Genomic DNA, 20,286 nt, shown 5'->3' with positions numbered 1-20,286 from the left:
GCTAGAACCTGGCCTGTCCATTTTATAATGTGATATATACATTACCATGAACATGATATTACTCATACTGTGATTTTCGAGGTACCGCACACCCCTACTTTAGACACGGACAGGATGTACGGTATACTCTATAAACACGCACACAGAACAAGAACATAATATCAACACTTAATCTGTTTTGTTCAGGTCTGGTGAGTTTACATACAGTACATGTTGAATTCTCGATCTTTTTTTCCTCTCATTCTCTAGTTCTTTTCTTAGTTCTCTACTGACCTTTTCTTCTTCTTTTTACAGTCTCTCTTGGGTTTTTTTCTCTCTCATGTATTGTAAAGGTGAAATATTTAGCCCCTCTCTCAGTTTCTGTTCTTTTCTTCCTTTCTCTCTCTCCTTCCCAGATTGTGCTAGTCTCATTTCTTCCCTTTTTCTTTCTCTCCTTCTCTTTCCATCCAATATCTGTCTTTCTTCGTTAAGGAATGTCCCAGCACCATTACTCCAAAGCTGCTCCTCTCCTGTAAAATAATTACTGTACATGTTAAAAAAAAAGCATTTAAATAACAAAGTTTACTGTTAAGAGGTAGAACTTGTGACTCTGCAGGCACGAACACATTCTGCCCTCTGAACATGGTACATACTGTAGTAAATCAGTCTACTTTGATCAGTTTATTAGTTCCTGTAATGAACACTTTATTTTTCAGTAATCCCATTAACATTACTGTTCATATATCATTAATTGCAGTGCGTATAGGATTTCAAATTTCAATCCAAATTCACTGATCCAAGTGATTGCATTCCCTTTCTGTTGTGCTCCGTTTGATCTGCATGTGCTCTATGAAGTATCTGAAATTTAATGATGACGGTGACATTTTAATCGCTCTTTTGATATTAGGACGCTCTCATGTAAATGGAAATACTCTCATTATAAGAATTTAACAGTAAAATGTAATTAAATGTTGTTTTGTAAGAAAGACGTTTTTCAAGCACTGAAAAAGGCTCTCCCAAGTACATCGCAAAGACGTGACATTTTCATGATCAGTTCTTAGTGATTTTACACATCGGTTCCAGCACTGAAATATATAATCCCAATACCTCTCCTGTCCTCTCTTCCATTTCCTCTTCTTATTCTGCTCGTGGTCTGTTCCTCCCTTTTGACCTCTGTGTTCTTGTTTGCACTCGCTTTTGTTTCTTCTCTTGCTCCTGCTCTCTGGTTTTCATCTTGGTCCCCTCTGTCCTCTTTGCCCCCACTCCTACTGTAGGTGCGGTTGTTGTACTGCTCTCAGGAGGAAGCAGAACAGGTGTTCCAAGCTGCTTGGGCAGCTGGTCAGGCCAGTGCCTCCCACATATGGTTCGCGGTGGGTCCAGCTCTGTCCGAGCTGTGCCTGACCGGACTACCCAATCGCCTTTTTGCAGTCAGACCGCAGGGTTGGAGGGACGAGCCCCGCAGACGTATCGCCCGTGGGGTGTCCATTCTTACCCACGGAGCTGTCGCGTTGCGCAAGGACTACGGAGCCACTGGAGGTCCACACTTTGTCACTAACTGCCAGACGGATGGCAACAGAACGCAGAGGATTCGCGGTAGAATGAAGTAAGAGATAGAGATTTGACTTGCACAACACTATGTTATAGTGACCATGAACATGAAAATGTATTTGCAAAACATTTAACTAATGTAATGTGTTGTATTAAGTGAAAATTAATATTCAGTGGGACATGATGTAAGACGGGATTTGATTTTTATCAAATGAGATTTCATTGGGCAGTGAAAGAAGGCTGTAAAATAGTTTTACTACTGTTAAAAAAAAGAGATTAATACTTTTATTCAGCAAGGATGCATTAACTTGAACAAAATTGACAGTAAAGACTTTTACAAAAAAATCTATTTCAAATAAATGCTTAAAAAAGAATTTCCTATTCATCAAAGAATCCTGAAAAATATGCGTTACGGTTTCCACGAAAATATTAAGAAGCACAACACAAGTTTTCTACATTGATAATAAGAAGAAATGGTTCTTGAGCAGTAAATCAGTTTATTAGAATGATTTCTGAAGGATCATGTGACACCGAGTAATGATGCTGAAAATTCAGCTTTGCCATCACAGGAATAAATAACTGTTTAAAATATTTAGAAATAGAAAACTTATTTTAAATTGTAATAATATTTCACATTATTACTGTTTTTTGTTCAAATAAATGCAGTCTCGGTGAACATAGGATATTTTTTAAACATTACAAATATTTCTTAAACCAAACTTTTGTATAGTAGCGCATATATAATGTGTAATTGTATTGGTCAAAAATAATGAAAAAGTTCAAATATATTTTTTTGATCATGATTATTAAACAAACATTTTTTGTGATGAACTGTGGACAGTATAACCAGTGACTTTTATTTAGAAAGCACATTTTAATTTTGTTATATATGGAGTAGCAGCTATAGTTATATCAACCATATACTCTAAGTAATTAATTTAGATACTCCCATAGGAGCAAATTCAGTTAAGAGTTAAACCATTTTTGCCCATGGTATTGCAGCACTAATAAAGCTGCTTTTGTGAACGTGTGTGCATGATATTGCCTGTGTAATTCATTTAGTGAATCAAGTGCTAAACTGGCACATGATGCAAATAAATGGTGCTTTTAGCATAGTTTATGGTGTTATTATACTGTGTGATCTTGAAAATCTTTTAAAAGCCCTCAATTTATGTTCACCCTGAGAACAGTGTTTAAAGCTCATTTTGTTTGGCATTAACCTTCAACTTTGTTGCAATATTTTATTTGATTTTTTTGCTGCTTTGTTGCATTTATAGTAAGTCAGTTTATCCTTAATGACACACTCTAATGAGAGTGAAAGTGCTGCACCTTTGGGGCACGGATGTCCTTTACTCCCCCACCACAGGGACTGTAGGAGAGGCGTTCAACATGCCCCTGTGTTTAAGACAACAAAATGGGTGGGAGCGGATAAACAATTGCAGCAGTTTGACGCTGTCTCTACCCTGAAAGCAAGCAACACAACAAAACTAGAATAGTCCCATTATAATTAACAAGCATGTGCCAGTTTCATTTATTATAATGGGAACGTTACTCACCTTACGTAAGAGCGAATGGGTCCGTTTTTAACTTGAATGTGCAAGGATGTATCAGCTGCTTCCAGTTGTTTTAGATGTACAAAAACATTCTTGACATTTATATTGCAGACTGGTACTTGTTTTCATATTATTTTAACATTTATCATAATCATAAACACTTAGTTATAGTGCAAAATAATATGACCATTTACTGCACTATAGTGGCTAATGAATTAGAAGTCTCGCATGGATAATTTTGTCATGATGTGAGAGCCGTTTTTTGACTAAATCTTCCTTTTTAGTTAAAACTTTGTCATTTGATATTCTTTATTTTAGGTCAAATTTGAGAAAAAATGGCATCTAATCTTAGTAGACTAAAGTATTTAGTAGACAAATGTACTGAAATATTCAAACATTTTATATCCCTGACATTATTGGCTAAGATCAGATTCATTCAAAGAATCAGCGTAATTTTCGTCAACAGTGTGTTTAAATTAAATTTCATTAAAATCGTTATCGTCTGCAAAATAAAAAAGCTTCATTAACAAACAGGTTCATTGATAATTTTGATGAGAAAAACACTGGCTGCCAGTGATGAAACTAGAATTTCTGAACAATAGCCTGAATGAAAATGTTTTTTTGTTAATCACCATGTAACATGTTTTACACGTAGTAAGGAGAAATGATATGGACTCACTGAGCAGAAACTCTCAACTTAACAACCAGTGTGACTCACACTCATTACACATCAGAAGAGGATTGACTGGGAAAAGAGATTCACCTGTTTAGTACAACCTGCTGTTGTAATAATGGTTTGCTAAATAGGCTTATACATGATGGTTTTGCACGCATTTATCGCACAGATCTTTGGCGGAATTTTGTAAGGAATATTCACAAAAGGCTTTCAAAAGGCTCATAAGAACAGAGCAGAGGAAACTTTGCTCCTTTAAACTTGTTCACCCAGTCAAATTTTTTAATTGTGCAGTCTTCATTTTGCCAAAAGCATATTGGATTTAAGATAAAAAGATTCATTTGAAGCAGTCACAAAGAATGTCACATTTAGGCACCGTTCTGGGTATTTTACTGGTTTAGATTAAGTGCTCGAAATAGAGTGACTGCCTCCTTTGATTCCATTGCTGAAGGAAATAAAATGGTTACCTTCAACACACTCTTGCAATCTGACCTAATTAGGATGTTTGTGAAGTTGTCTGTGTGAGATTTCCTCTTTGACGTGTCTTGAGTCTTTAATACTAATTCTTTCTGGGTCTCTTCCATCTCAACAGACTGTTTCTGCTCTGTTCTCGTCGCTTTGCAGGTATTTCAGTAACATCACTCTCGGTGGGCGGGACTATTCGTTCAATAACGAGGGCTACCTGGCCAATCCCTTTCTGGATGTCATCTCCTACACGCCTGGGAGTGGCTGGGAAGACGTAAGAACTAATCAGAATTCTATTTCTATTCGTTCTTGTGTAACTGCTGTTATGGATTGGTAATGTCCAGGATGAAAAGCAGCATTGCAGTAGCCATGCTGAGCACTGCAGTACCAATGCGCTGGAATGGATTTCGAGAGACCACATATCATTCGAGATGTCTGCTTATGACATGGACTGTTTTTGTGCGCTGTTATATGAACGATTGCGGTACGTATTGGGGTTTAAAGGTAACGACAGCGCAGTGCTCTAATAAAATGTGCGATTTACTCCATCATGACTATTGAAATGATGTACTTGCTGTCTAAGAGCTGAAAACCTAATGTTACAGATTGTCGCAGTAAGACATATAGATTGAAAGCAGTTTTAAAATGATATACTACTTGACACTACTCTAATTTCGAAAACCATTTCCCATGACAGTCCACAGCAGAAAAAAACCATTACAATTAACTCTGAACAATGCATCACATTGTGCAGGAGAGAGAGTGTTGTGGTGTTGACGGTGCAATTCTGCTGTACTGCAGAGAAACGTTAAAGCCTCAATGATATAAACATATAATTAGGGTTTCAAGAGGACGTACATAATGTACAATTAGCTCATGTTTACATTTGGCCTTGTTATCTATGCATATCCATGATACCCTCAGTATGTTATTAAGATTAGCAATGCTTTCCAACATTATTAGCTTGCGACTTTATTATTATTAGGTGAATAGCAATAAATGGAAAATAATTAATTGTGAAATGGTTTTAGAGAGTGGATTTGATTTCCTCTTCCTTCGCTAGTTATGCTTGTGTTAAGTATTTCTGAGCGGAAAAGGAATAAATAAATAAATGAATAAAAACTCTTTTAAATTTATTGGCTTCTTGTATATCAGCATATCGTTGGTGCCACATGGGACGTTGTGGCTCTGCATTTATCCCGCAGAGCACTGCTGTCGTGAGACAAAATAACTGATACCAAACCCAACTAAGTAAATATAGCCGGGGAGAATGTCATATACATGAAGGTGCCACTCAAACTGTGCCTTAAAACAGAATTATTAATATTTAGATGCCACAAAGACAAGGGTAGAGACTGAAAATTGTAATCCCTGGCAGCGCTTGTGTTCTCCACCTCTACAATCTGTTAACAGAGAAAAAGACAGCGGATTATGTTCTTGGGAGAAATTCTTATTCCTTCGGGCGATATTCACTGACATTGAGCCATAAGAGCAAAAAAGTATCGATATAGAGTGGGGGTTATTTTTCTGCTGATTCCCATAGCTTGTCACCATCCATCCATTTATTTGTGTGCTTTATATAGGCTACTGTACTCTGTGTATTCAGTAGCAGAGCATAGCTTAAAATCAATGCTTTTCACAAGTATTGTCATGCCTTGGACCACTGATAGCACTTCGAACGGCAGCGCGTTCTGTCATGCAACAGATTCACCTTAACATGCTCCAGTAGGAAAGTGAGAGGATGCACAGGGATTGTGTTGCCGAGGGCGTCTTGAAAGGTCGAGTGTTTGTTTTGTTGATGTTCTTGTATAGGATTTGTTTAGGTGCCAGCCAATGAGCTCCTCTTCACTGTCTGTTCTACATTTAGTCCATTCTGAATTAGGCCAGTCTTTCATTTCCTTAAAATCTTTTATTTCATCCTGTATTGAATAGATAGTTCAACCAAAAATAGAATTCTGTCATTTACTCTCATGTTGTTCCAAACCCAAATGATTTTCTATCTTCTGTCGACCATAAAAGGAGATGCTAAGCAGTGTTTTAATCATGTTCTTTTCTACACAATGAAAGTGAATGGTGACTACTGGGACTGCAAAAAAAAAAAAAAAAAAAAAAAAAAGAGCTTCATATAAATCATGTTCTATATTCCAAATCTTCTGAAGTCTTATTATAGCTCAACCTTATCTCATTGCAAAACGTAACTATTTAATGTGGTGGCGATTTCATGTGAATTTGTACAATGTAATTACGAAAACATATGATTTTGTAAAAAAAAAAAAAAAACTGTAAGCATGAAGATCCACCCCAAAACGTAACCGTCAGTGAGGTGTAAGCACATCATACGAAAAAGTACAAATGAGACTGTACAAATTCATACCAATTCACCAAAGAGGAAAATAGTTATGAATTGCCATCAGTGTGTTCGATAGCTTTGTGTGAGGAAAAGGCCAAAATGAATAGTTTTGAAATGACATGAGTAAATCTTGAGAAAAGTTTTAGTTTTCTATTCCATTAAAACTTTTGGTCAAACAATGGCACACTCTATAGAAAACAGTGGTATTTTGTAGTTTTTGAAATCTTTGCACGGAACAACTCTTAAAAAACCCATCAAACGGTGCAACAGTCTGTTAAGGGTTGCATGGTGCTGGTTCTGGCTTTGGCGCCTACGTCTCATTTGCAGATATGTTCTGGAGAAAAGTGCTGTTAGAGACGTCTGGATGCTTTTGTACTTCAGAGTCACGGAGTCTTTGTGTTTCTCATAAAATATTTAATGGGGCGCCATAATGTACGTTTAAAAGGCTTCCACGCTGACTATAGGAGGTTTTCAATTTCCATTTGTTTTAGGAGGGCTCTCTGATAAATGTGATGCACGCCGTCTTTGTCTTCGCTCCGTTTTGTCTCTGGTTGTCTTAAATGCGTTCCGTCTAACATGGAGTAGACAATGGATGCGGATGACTCAACTACCAGAAGCCGTCGTGCACAAGGCACTTCATGTGACGGCTTCCACATGCAGCATTTATAGTGCTTTAACAAACTAACTGCTACAGCGCTTTTGATCCCATTTGTCCATGCTGTTCTCATAAATCGATAAATATCAGGGGGGAGACGTTTAAGAAATGAAATGCCAGGCACATTTTTCCAAACCCTCTTTGTACCTGTCAGGATGTGTCCATGTGTGTTTATGCTGTGTAAATCTTCTAGTTGATTTGTAAGGATCGCGCTGGGGTAAAAGCGCCTCGTTTCATCCTCCTCTCACAGGGACTTTCACAGAGACGGGGGTGTCATAGCAGCGTGTTTGTGTTTCACCCTGTGAAAGTATTATCCGTTCCCGGGGGAGACGGTGTTTGATCAGGCCCCTGCTCTACCTCTGCCTGCGTGAGGCTCTGCCCCCTCAGCTTGGGCCCAGATCTCTGCTACTCCGGCTCTTTGTTATTCACTGCAGGATCTCTGGTTCTCCACACATGCTCCAACACTCCTATTTCGGTCGTTTTGTCGGCCCACATTCCGACGTCGAGAAGAGTTAAGACGTCTGGCTGACACGGATCGGCCCTGAGAACTCGCCGCATTTCAGAGAGTAAGAAAGATTCAGGGGGGGAAAGGAGAAAGATCAGAGAAGAGAAAGGGAGAAGAGAAACCCAACAGCACGTTGAAACACATTAGAGAGTATTGTAAGGACATGACACTAAACACTCTGCATGATTAGCATTTCTATCCCTCAAGCAGCAGCAAAAAGCCACTCGGATCCCACACAGTCCTATCTTGCCTGCTTGTGCTACTTTGTGACACGCCATGCATATTTTATGAAGCTGTTCAGACATCCTTAATACAAGACGGTGTCACCTGTTGAGATGTGTGGCTGATTCTCTTTCCGTGGCTGATTCTGGGATGACGCTGTCTGTCAGATGCAGACACAACATTCCCTTCCTGTTCTCTTCCCTCCTGTCAGTGGTGCTCAGAGAAAATAGATCTTTGGGTTAACACACTGTAAAGGTGGATGTTTAAGAAGGGTGGAGAGAGTGACAGAGAGAGAGAGAGAGCAGACAAATGGACAGTCAAACTGACCCAAGCAGACAGATTGATGAACAGAGAACGAGACAGGGACCAGGTGAGCTGATGTCACCTAATCGGCTTTTTGTTATTTCCAATGATCCGCCCCGGAAGCGTTTGATCTCGGTTACAGGGCAGGTAGAAAGTGGGATAACTAGCTCGATGAGACTAGCGCTCGCAGGAATCCGCATGCTGACTGCTGCCATTTCCTGCTCTATTCCTTTCAATTAGTTGCCTCTGCACTGATCCTGTGCTAATATGCAAAGTCTTCTAGCTGCCAGCCTCTGGCTGATCTCTTAGAGTTGTACGCTTGCACATACACAGCGTATGAGAAGTATATTTATTCTTCGCCTGCCATGGAGACTTTGTAACAGTTTTATAAGAGCTGAAGATCTTTTGCTGTATCGGAATAGCTCTCGAGGGCTGCTTTGGTGCTGATAGCTGCCAGTCTCTGCCGGTGTGTGGAGGAGACTCCTATGGCTCAATGCTGCGAACAAAGTTTGAGTGTTGGGATTGGGACAGGGCAGTTGTGCATGAAGTGTTTGCTGCTTACAAACGAGAGGTTGTTGTGTCCTATAGGAATATTTCTGAAAATGGAAAAATTCTGTCATTATTTACTCACCCACGTGTCGTTCCAAACCTGTATGTTATTTTTTCACAAACAAATCATCATATTTTTTCCATGCAGCGACAGATCATGGATCACAAACTGTCAAGCTTTTGAAATGAAATAAAAGCACTCTAAAGGGGGGTTTTAAAGTTGACGCACATATGACCTTTTTGCAGGTTTGACATTTGTCTCAGATATTTGATGTCATGACATCATGGCGTTTGGTTATGAGACTTCAATTTCAGTCTGAATGTAAATATATGGATTATGTTTATGGTGCTTTTTGCATTGCTTTTTGGCCATCTTGAAGCTTGGCGACCTTTGATCACTATTAGCTGTTGTATGAAAAAGATGTGAAGATTCTTTAAATATTCTATTTTTTGTGGTATAGAAATATCTGTGAAATATCTCTTTAAATTGAACTGATGTTTTGTATCGCAGCTATTCTGTTATTGCTGTCTTATAGTTAATTACTTGTGTTGTAGCATTTCTTATACGTGTTTTGCTTTGGATAAAGGTCTTCCAAATTAGTTGTACATCAACTTTTTTTGTTGCATTTTGTGTGTAAGAGGTATAAGAAAATGTATTATTAGTATTAAGAATAAGAATCAAATATGAAATATTATTAATTATTATTAATACATGCAGATTATACTTTTTGTATAAAGGCTTTTTTATACAAAGTATACTCTACATATATTAATAATAGTCATAGTAATACATAATAATATACAATAATATATCATTATTTGATAAAATAAAAATGTATGATTAAATAATACTTAATTGCATCAAGCATGCTTTTAATTGCCAACTTTGTTGTGGTTTATTTCCTATCAAGGACTGTGTGCGTACTACTGTCTCTGATACAGTACAATACTGCAGGTCTTGATCTTCTGTATATGGATTATGAGCTCAGTTATGAGTTCATAGCCCATCTTGACACATTTTACCCCTTCTTTGTTTTTTTTCTCAGGCTCGTAACCTTTTCCTCTGTGGCCCGTCACTTAGCTAAAATCTGTCTTTTTTTTTCCTCTGAAAAGAAAAATCCACTCATTCCCCAGTGAGTAAAAAGGGCACAGGACTGTTTTTAAAGAGCCCTCAGCTATAAGCTCACAGAGGAACATAGAGGCGATAGTCTTTCATTTTTCACTTTTCACTATCCTTCCCCACTTTACAGGCTTAACCTGAGTAAGGGAAGCCATTCCTGCCTGTAATCCAGCCTCAGTGACTTGTTTAGAATAGACCATTTTAAATATCTGAAATCGCTGAAAAGACCTTTGACTTTCTTGTATTATTGATTTATCATGGCCACAATGATTATTATTTTATATTATTGGCCACATTTTTGCAACCGCAAGTCGCAAATGATCTCTGACCCTCGTCCATGCACTGTCTGTGTGGTCTTAGGTAGGATGGTGGGAGAACGGGGTGTTACGTCTGAGATACCCTGCTTGGTCTCGCTATGGCCCCTTCCTGCAGCCGCCCGACGATGCCCAGCACCTGAGGGTTGTGACCCTGGAGGAGCGCCCCTTCGTTATCGTGGAGCTTGCAGACCCTGCCTCTGGAACCTGCATTAGGGACTCTGTGCCATGCCGACGGCCTCTTAATGCCAGGTTAGTAATCATCAGACCTCCTCTTCTGCCATTTATCAGGGATTTTCTATGTTGTGGAAAAGGAACATTGGTTTCCTGAGACTCACTTGAACAATACACAAAAATGTTAAATTAGAAAATTGTACGTTTCAGTGGACAGGGTAAGGAGTTTCTTCCCTGTAGGATTAGTGTATGACCTTTCAGTGAGACAGGCATTCCAATGTCATTCCGCATTTTCCTAAACTGTCTGAAAGTGATCAAATGCAGGTGTTAGTGGAGGAGTTTTACCCATGCAAGTTTCTATTAGTACTGCAAACCCTCAGCTTTCAAAGCTATAATCTTTATATTAACTCATTCATTGTTTGTATATAATAGAGTAGTTTTAATGTCTTAATATCTTGCCAAATGTCAATAATTTTCATTTTCTATCTCTTTTATTGCTGTATTTTACTGCTATTGTTTTCTACACAGTGTATTGCTAGCATTATTTGTATTATATATTTCATTTGTATTACTGGCAACATATTTATTCATTCATACATTCATTCATTCATCTCAAATTCTTATTCTTCAATTATTAAATAAACATTTCGGCCATCAACATTTCTCAAAAAAAAATTAAAAGCTATTGTCATATACTGTATATACAGTACTTTTTTAAATGTTTTGCTCATCAAGCCTACATTTGTTTAATCAAAAATACAGAAAAAAACAGTAATATTGTGAAATATTATTACAATTTAAAATAATGGTTTTCTATTTTTAATATATTTTAAAATATAATTTATTTCTGCGATGCAAAGCTGAATTTTAATCAGCCATTACTCCAGTCTTCAGCATCACATGATCCTTCAGAAATCATTCTAATATGCTGATTTGATACTCGGTTATTATCAATGTTTGGAACAGTTGTGTTGCTTAATATTTTTTGGAACCTGTGATACTACAGCATTTATTCAAAATAGAAATCTTCTAACAATATACAATTTTACTGTCACTTTTTTATCAATTTAACACATCCTTGCTGAATAAAAGTGAAGGATCATGTGACACTGAAGACTGGAGTAATGGCTGATGAAAATTCAGCTTTGCATCAAATAAATAAATTATATTTTAAAGTATATAACAGTATTTAACAATATTCACAAAAGTACTGTTTTCTTCTGTATTTGTGATCAAATTAATGCAGGCTTGATAGGCATATGACCGGTACTGTATATGACCAAGGTCTATTTTTTTTCTTTTTTCTTTTTTTTATCTTGTTCCAAAAAAATTCTTTGGAAGCATTGGTCATCTTTCTCCAGTCATTTGTCACATTCTTTCAATTTTGTCTTTATATCTGTGTCTCTCACTTTTTTCCCCCAAGATATCACTGTGAAGTTCCTGGGGCTATACTCACCTATCTTAGCTTTGCAATCGATCACTCATTTCCTCTCTCTCTTTTTTTTCACACTCCCCCCTCATTTTGAATTGCCTTGTGGCGATCTCTACTCATACTTAGCCATCATGTTGCTTGTCAATCTGCTTGAGCTCTTGCTGTGTACGTGTGTCTCTGCGGATGCTGTTTCACTACTCCTACACCAGTGATGTAGGCCTTTGTGTTTCATCTCATTACATCAATTTAAGTTATATCACAGAAAATGTACCAAGACAACATACTACTGAAAACCTTGCCCTTCTCATTATTCTGTCTTTCCTTATTTCACATTCCCTCTGTAACTCTCTGTCACTCTGGTAACAGTGTTTCTCTTGTTTTCTCTCACTGGTGGTGGGGGTGGGGGGTAATATTAATAATATGAACATTATTAGATAATAATAATAATAATAATAATAACATAAAAAGTAATAACATTATTACCCTTTAAAATAACTGTTTTCTATTTGAATATATTTTAAAATGTAATTTATTCATGTGACGTTAAAGCTTTACTGTCACTTTTGATTAATTGAATGCATCCTTGCTGAATAAAAATATGAATTTCCTTTTTTATTTATTTTACTGATCCCAAACTTCTAAACATTTTATTTTATTTTATTTTATTTTATTTTATTTTATTTTATTTTATTTTATTTTATTTTATTTTATTTTATTTTATTTTATTTTATTTTATTTTATTTTATTTTATTTTATTTTATTTTATTTTATTTTATTTTATTTTATTTTATTTTATTCCTAAAAAGGAATAATAAAATATTGGGTACCAAATGCATTAACAAATGATAACAAATTGAACCTTTTTGGGAATGTGATGGATTTTCTTGTGGCGTGCAATAAAGCTAAGTGAGCACTTTCTCTCTGATTACAGTGCACTTCAGGAAGGGGTGGCACCTATGAAACAATGCTGCAAGGGATTCTGCATTGACATTCTTAAGCGATTGGCCAGAATTGTTGGCTTCACCTATGACCTCTACTTGGTGACCAATGGGAAACATGGGAAAAAGATTGATGGTGTTTGGAACGGGATGGTGGGAGAGGTGAGAAAGGCTTTTTAAAATCTTTCGTCTACTTTAAACTGGCCAGGCTTGTTGTATTCCCATCAGCGCCTCTCCTTATTCTCCTTATTCTGATGAGCAAGTGCCCTGGATGCACTGTCAGCGATATCTCTAAGACTTTACTTGCATATGTAAATACAGGCATTAGGTGGAGAGAGGACTACAGATTAAAGGCAAAGCTGCTATTCCCTTTAGTATTAGTACTCATGATGATCAAACACTGGGATTATGGGATAGACGAGGTCATGGTGCAGTGTATTTGCAGTAAGGAAGCAATGTGAGCATATGACATGTTTCAATGTTCTTTGTATAAGGATGTATGCGAGTGTGTGGTGAGAGAGTATCCAGGGTTTTCAATGGCAGGGGTTTGCAAACCTTTTCATGCCAAGGACCTTCAAATATGATGATCCCCTTGAGAGGGACTCACTTCCTAAAATGTAAAAGCAGCTTTATATTTTAATATATTTTACTATATGTTAGCCGTTTATAGGGTCTGAGAAAAATAGCATATAATAGCGTGATATATATAGACAATATGTTGTTTCCAAACTTAAATATTTGGCCTTTTTTATTGTCATTGCAGCAAAACCAAAACAAATGAAAATATCTAGAAAAAATATTATAAGCAATACTTGTTTGTTTTAATTGCGTTTGAAATTAAAGTAATTTAAAAATAAAAGTGTGTATCTATTTTCTACCAGTACAGTTATATTTTCAATTCCAATTCAATAAGCATAAATATTGTTCCAGTGGGCATATTGCCATAAAACCATGAGTGAGCAAGGAAAAAATCTTTAAAAAAAAGATGAAAGTTACAAAAAACAAGAACTATATTTTTTTCCCCAAACGTATATATATATATATATATATATATATATATATATATATGTTTTTTATTTCTATCTGTTAAAAACTACAGTATTACAACTATCTAAAACGATTAATCTCAGAAAAAAATGAAAAATATTAGGTGTGTTTGTAATTTTAATTAAGTATATTTAACCAATGTTACCATTGGTTACCATTATGTAATATTTTTTCTATTTTAAATAATTGCCTTCTATTGTAATATATTTTTAATAATATATTTAATTAAATGTAATGTGTTCCTGTGATGGCAAAGCTGAATTTTCATCAGCCATTTCTCCAGTCTTTGGTGTCACATGATCCTTCAGAAATCATTCTAACATGCTGATTTGGGGCTCAAGAAACATTTCTCATTATTATCCATGTTAAAAACAGGAAACCATGATACTTTTTTTCAGGATTCTTTTCTTAAATAGTAAGTTCAAAAAAAGAGCCTACAGTTACAAAAGACCATGTTATTAGTGTCACTTTTGAACAATTTATTGCATTAATAAAAGTATTAATTTCTTTTTAAAAAGGGGGTAAAGAACTTCGTAAAGAAGATAAAACATCTTGAACTTCTATTTTCATGACATTCTTATCTCTAATCTTGTCTCTAATTTTCTTAATGAAAGGTATTATAAAGGGTTGCTGAAGAAATCAAGGCTTTTGTTTATTTTTACTTGGGTTCCTTGAGAGTGCTGGGTCTCTAGGACTGTAGGGCTGAGTGCTGCTCTTTGTAAAGAGTTCCCAGGACAGTGGGTGATGTAACTTGTTGGCCTGTTTGATGACTGAATTCCCACCCGTATCTGCCGGCCTCCAGGACTGCTGAAACACTCTGAACTCTTTCAACACAGCGCCGAGGAATTTGACTAATGGCTCACACGCACATACTGTACACAGATGTATCCAAGACAGAGGCCTGAAGCCTGCCCAAAAAGACTTGCCAATGCATGTGAGTGCGAATGACAGACAGGAGGTTGTTGTTTCGAGAGCGAGACCCCGCTGTGGCGCTCACACCCTGGAGTGACGCCTGTTCGAGACAGTTGCTAGGGAATGGAAACAGCTCTTTTCTCCGTCTCATTCCTTCATTTCCATCCTTCTGTTCTTAATATTTCTCACGGTATCTTATGTGTTCTCTTTTTTTTCTCCCCTGCTCCTTGGTTTTCAACATGTCTCTTTTTCTGTGACCACATCTTTTTCTTTTTCTCAGCCTTTTCCTTTCCCTCTCTCTCTCTCTCTCTCTCTCTCTCGCTCCCTCTCTCGCTCGCTTTTGGTCTTTTCACTGCATATTTTGATGCTCAGCCAATCAGCTGTCAGCACGGCCCCTGTAGGCGCAGTGCTAAGGGTTATTTTCTCAGGCTGCGAGAGTGTGTGTGCGTGAGCGGCTTTGATCTTCTATCTACGACAGGTCCACATTTCCCCTGTGCGTTGTGCCGGCCTGCAGCAGGACCGGGACTGCGGCGCGCTCACAAGGAAACAACTTCATCGATGTTCTTTCCACATTCTCTGCAGACCCACAAACATGCAGGCTCACTTTCCACAAGGATGCAAAAGCTTTCGCCGCACACTGGAAATTATACAACCTAAACAATCCCATTTCCCACATACACATTTATAGGCGCAGGCATGTGCGCATCTTTTCAGAATCAATGCAGCGTTCAAACTGTCAAAGGAGATTTGGGAAAGCTTGTAACCTGCATGACTTTAGGCAGTGACTCAACTCTGCACTCGTCACCATAAATCCCATTCCTCTGCATCATGAGCTTTTTCACACATTCAGGAATATAAAACAGAATGCAAAGTGAGAAAAGAGCTGCACTGGAAAGTAAAGATGTTAATGTTTTCCCTCCTTTTTGGTATTCCCGTACATGCTTTCTCTCTGTATGGGGTATACTGTCTTGAGATGGATAACCTGCCTCCTGTAGCGTCTATGTGTGCAGGCTTCTTACTACACTATCTGCCCGACCAATTTATGGATACTGGAATGCAGCCAGTATGTGGATTGAATATTAATTAGAGATGGAGGTTCTCAGAATTTGCAGATAGACCACCTGTTACACACCACATATGGCCCCTGTGTTCAGGCAAAATGCTGATTCCTTGCCGAGGACTCACCTATGTTGTACATAACTAGTTCTTGATAGTTCTTTGAATGTCTAGTTTTAGTGCACAGTGAGTGCTTTGATCAGTAAAGTGTAGAGGAAATTTTGGACCGTGGTGCTCATGCGGGCATCACAAGCTTGATTCATCTTCGTGTGAATTCTCCAGCTCGTTCCACTCTTCTCTCCCTAACATTTTATGTCCTCTTTCCACCAGGGGCATTGCTGGTGCTTCTCCCCATCGAGTAAAAAAAAAAAGTGCACCCTTATTTTCTTGGGGGGCCTGGGGGTAGGGTTCAAAGAACCAAAGTGTTTAATTCTGGTGACTTTTGGAGCAGCAGTTAACATTATCTGTAGTACTATTGTGTGGCATTAATGTAACTATGGGTAACAGATTATTTCGGTAGTTCAGTTTCTTATTTACATAATTCTAACCGTAACATATTTTTAAAAGTCAACCTTTACCTTATCTTTGACAAAGAAAATAGAAACTAAATAAAGTTGACTTTAAACATTACCTTGAGACCTTCGACCTCCTAAACTTAGGACTACAACTAACGATTATTATAATAATAATTTAATCTGTTGATTATATTTGTTTAAAAAATATATATTTTAATTAAATATAATTGAATTATATAAATGGCTATATATAATCTGCTAAAAAGGTGGGTCATCTTTTTTGTTCAATAAGGCTTCATTTATTTGATAAGTAATATTATTATTACTAATAAGTATATTATTTATTTATTTATTTATGACTCCAGTCTTCAGTGTCACATGATCCCTTAGAAATCATTGAAATATGCTAATTCTCACTTCTTCAAGTCACTTCTTCACTGTCAAGTTAAAGATAGGGATTTGCAATAGCTACTCATTCACACATTAGTTAGCGTGGTAGCTAGCTACCTTTCATTCTCTCATTCCTCTGCAAGTCACCATGGCCACATGATCTGTGAGCAAATCTGAGGTTCCCAAGAAGATCTAAGGTAAGGAAAGAGGTGCCCACCTTGACTTAATCTCCGACATTTTGGAGATGATCAAATCCATTAACTCAGACAACTTAGTTTCTCAGGTCAGTATATGGTAGTTTTCCTTGTCAAACAAGGATTAATCAGTAAAACTTTACTGGGCCACAGCAGCATTTAACAGGGAATCGTGCTCCTGTAAAAATAGTCCCTATAAATCCTGTAAATAAAATGTTCCTACTACAAATAAAAATGGCAAAAGAGCAAAAATACAATCCTCTACTTCCTCCTGTTCTGTAGGTTGTGTACAAGCGGGCAGACATGGCGATCGGCTCCCTCACTATCAACGAGGAAAGGTCAGAGGTCGTGGACTTCTCTGTGCCCTTTGTGGAGACGGGAATCAGCGTCATGGTCTCTCGCAGTAACGGAACTGTCTCTCCCTCTGCTTTTCTTGGTGAGTCTCATGTGAGCCATAATGTTTCATCATATTAGACTTTAATCAGTCTCTGCTGCATGTGATTATGATGTATGACTTTTCAGGTACTGGTGCGTATCTTTCCAGAGCTCATCAATCAGACTTACAGTTCCCTTTCAAAACAAACTGTTTATCACACTTCAGTGAGAAGAACTAAATCAACATTTTTCCAAACGGGCTCTTTATTTTATTTTATTTTATTTTATTTTATTTTATTAATTTCTTATAAAATCTATTTTATTTTTTAATAAACTTATTTTATTTTTATTTTTTCACAAATATAACATGGTTTTAAAAGCCTAGTTAAGTTAATAAGTTAATTTAATTCAAATTCAAATTTCCAAAGGTCTCCTCCAGTTCTAATGTTTGCTACAACCTTGGTATTGATTTCTGCTCTGTGTTGTGTACAAACCAAGTAGAAAAACTACTACTAATGGTTTTGATGCCTCTGTCCTCTTCTCTTTCTCTGTGCCCTCTCTCAGAGCCGTACAGCCCCGCTGTGTGGGTGATGATGTTTGTTATGTGCCTGACCGTGGTGGCAGTGACGGTTTTTATCTTTGAGTTTTTCAGTCCAGTGGGGTACAACCGCAGCCTTCAGAGTGGCAAGAGTGAGTCCGGTTTATTCTTAGTCCTGCATGTAACCTTCAATAATAATAATTAGTAGTCTCAAGTGTTATTTTAACAGAGATAAATTAGTTGCTTGTCAGTTGCTGAGTTTATTCAGGAGTCCTAATGGCTGAGCTCACCTCTCTCTTTATTGGCCTGGACGTGGGTTTGATATCTGTGGTGCAGGCAGTTTCTCAGATACTCATGTATAATAAAGCACTGCAGACATGTGCTCTGTATTCCTCTCCCTCCTCTGTTCTCTTCTTCATCCTCTGGCACTGGCACCCCTCTCACGCCTCATCGTCTGCATAGCTTAGGAAGCCTTTTTTTATTTAATTTAGCAGTTATGATACTTTTTAGTTTGTGTTGAGCTTATGAAGTGCCTTTAAAATTCAAGGCCATGTTGAAATTCTTTCTTTCTCTGTTTCGCTTGCTTTTCCCTGTCAGAGGCCGGAGGTTCTACATTCACAATAGGGAAGTCAATCTGGCTTCTTTGGGCGCTGGTCTTTAATAACTCCGTTCCAGTGGAGAACCCCAAAGGAACTACTAGCAAGATCATGGTTCTTGTCTGGGCTTTCTTTGCTGTCATCTTCCTGGCTAGCTACACTGCCAACCTGGCTGCCTTCATGATCCAAGAGGAATACATTGACACTGTGTCTGGCCTCAGCGATAAAAAGGTAAGGGAATAACGGTTTCAGAGATACTGTAGAAGCAGAGAGAGCTTGTGTTTATTGGTGCGTATAGATGGACATATAAAGTTTTCATAATTCGTGATGTGGTGTTGACATGGATTTTGGGATCAATATTCTTTAAGACTACAGAGACTAGAGTTAGACTGGAATTTGAGATTGACAGTAGCTCAAATTGGCTGTTAAGTGGATAAACAGCATGAAGAAACATTTTCTCACTGTGTAGAGCCTATGCTTTCAAAGTATTACTGAAATGACACACATTTTAGAAGAAAGACTATTATGTTGATTTTAAAATGTAATAAAATATGTATAAACTTTGGATTTTAAAAATCACAGTTTCCACAAAAATATTAACCAGCACTACTGTTCTTAAGCAGCATCAGATATGTAGAATGATTTCTGAAGAATCATGGGAAGGAGATTTATTTTCAAAACATGTAAAAATCAACCTCAAACTTTTTAACGGTGTACAGACAAACACACACACTTGCAAGTATTTGATAGCCCTGCATTCTCATCTTTACTGTTTGGCCATTCAGCTCCTGTATTACATGAAAAGCTTCCTAATTCTATAAAATACCTCATCATAGCTAACAATAAGGACAATTTATACTCAATCTTCTGCTAGCAACCAGATTATATTGCCTCAACTTGTTCTTGCGTTTTAATACGGTGGTAGTGCTCTTGGTTCTGTGAGATGTTCAGTAGTTTGCCATTCTAGCGTGGAAATGTTCCTTTGCCCTCGCTCTTAGTGTTGACCTTGAAGAATCTACAGGGATTCTTGAGGAAACACACTGACATAAAAAACAAAACAATGTTTTGCTTTCATGGCAAATGAATGTACTTATGTACACTAAATATGTTCCCATTGTGTTTGTGTCATTTTCAGAAAAGAAGCTACATCAAAAACTGGATACTTAAAGTCATTTAACTTGCGGTGGCTTTTGTTGGTTCTTTTTCTAAGTGCCTTGTGTTCATTTTGTAATCCCTTTTTAAATGAAAATAGTTTCCCCCATCTCCTTCACTATTGTGAAGCGGAATGAACACAATGTGCATGTCAGCACTGCTGCTTTGTATATTGTTCTGTGTTTATGATGTATTATAGTTGGTTTTGACAGCTGCAGTAGCTCTAGTCTGTTTCTAACATGCGTTCACTGTCACACGTCATTCATGTTTATTCTTGCAATATTTTTTTCATTGTGCTCTATTGTTAGTCCACTAATTACTTTGAAAAAAACAAATGCAACATCAATTTCAATCACTGTTTCATACTGTTTCCCTCTCTCAGTTTCAGCACCCCACAGAGCAGTACCCCCCTCTGAAGTTTGGAACGGTCCCTAACGGAAGCACAGAGAAAAACATCCGCAGTAACTATCCAGACATGCACCAGTACATGATCAAATACAACCAGAGAAGTGTGGAGGACGCCATCTCCCACCTCAAGTCTGGGTCTGTGCTGGTTTTCTTACTCTCACTCTCTTGCGTCATTCTATTTCTCATACAGTTTTGAATTTTGAATGGTATTGTATAATGGTTTTCAGCTTTAGTTTTAATGGTGCATAGATGATTCTTTCTTGTTTGTAATGTATATTTAACTGCATTTGAAACTACCATTACTAATCACCCTAGCTTTTCAT

The 20,286-nt window shown here is 37.3% G+C and overlaps 1 protein-coding gene across 1 annotated transcript in view; it reads left to right on the top strand.

Annotated features, from left to right (window-relative positions):
- The window catches only part of grin2db (glutamate receptor, ionotropic, N-methyl D-aspartate 2D, b), a 72,621-nt gene that overhangs the window by 41,230 nt on the left and 11,105 nt on the right, over positions 1 to 20,286 (top strand). Inside the window, exons 5-12 of the mRNA XM_081388154.1 lie at positions 1,254 to 1,582; positions 4,378 to 4,492; positions 10,283 to 10,488; positions 12,774 to 12,942; positions 17,177 to 17,330; positions 17,834 to 17,959; positions 18,405 to 18,634; positions 19,938 to 20,098. Of these exons, the coding sequence (XP_081244280.1) occupies positions 1,254 to 1,582; positions 4,378 to 4,492; positions 10,283 to 10,488; positions 12,774 to 12,942; positions 17,177 to 17,330; positions 17,834 to 17,959; positions 18,405 to 18,634; positions 19,938 to 20,098 (1,490 nt within the window). The remainder of the gene's footprint in view (positions 1 to 1,253; positions 1,583 to 4,377; positions 4,493 to 10,282; positions 10,489 to 12,773; positions 12,943 to 17,176; positions 17,331 to 17,833; positions 17,960 to 18,404; positions 18,635 to 19,937; positions 20,099 to 20,286) is intronic.

The sequence above is a fragment of the Scardinius erythrophthalmus genome (assembly GCF_964197995.2).
Source record: "Scardinius erythrophthalmus genome assembly, chromosome: 16".
In the NCBI taxonomy this organism is placed as follows: domain Eukaryota; kingdom Metazoa; phylum Chordata; class Actinopteri; order Cypriniformes; family Leuciscidae; genus Scardinius; species Scardinius erythrophthalmus.
This window is presented reverse-complemented; position numbering and strand designations above follow the sequence as displayed.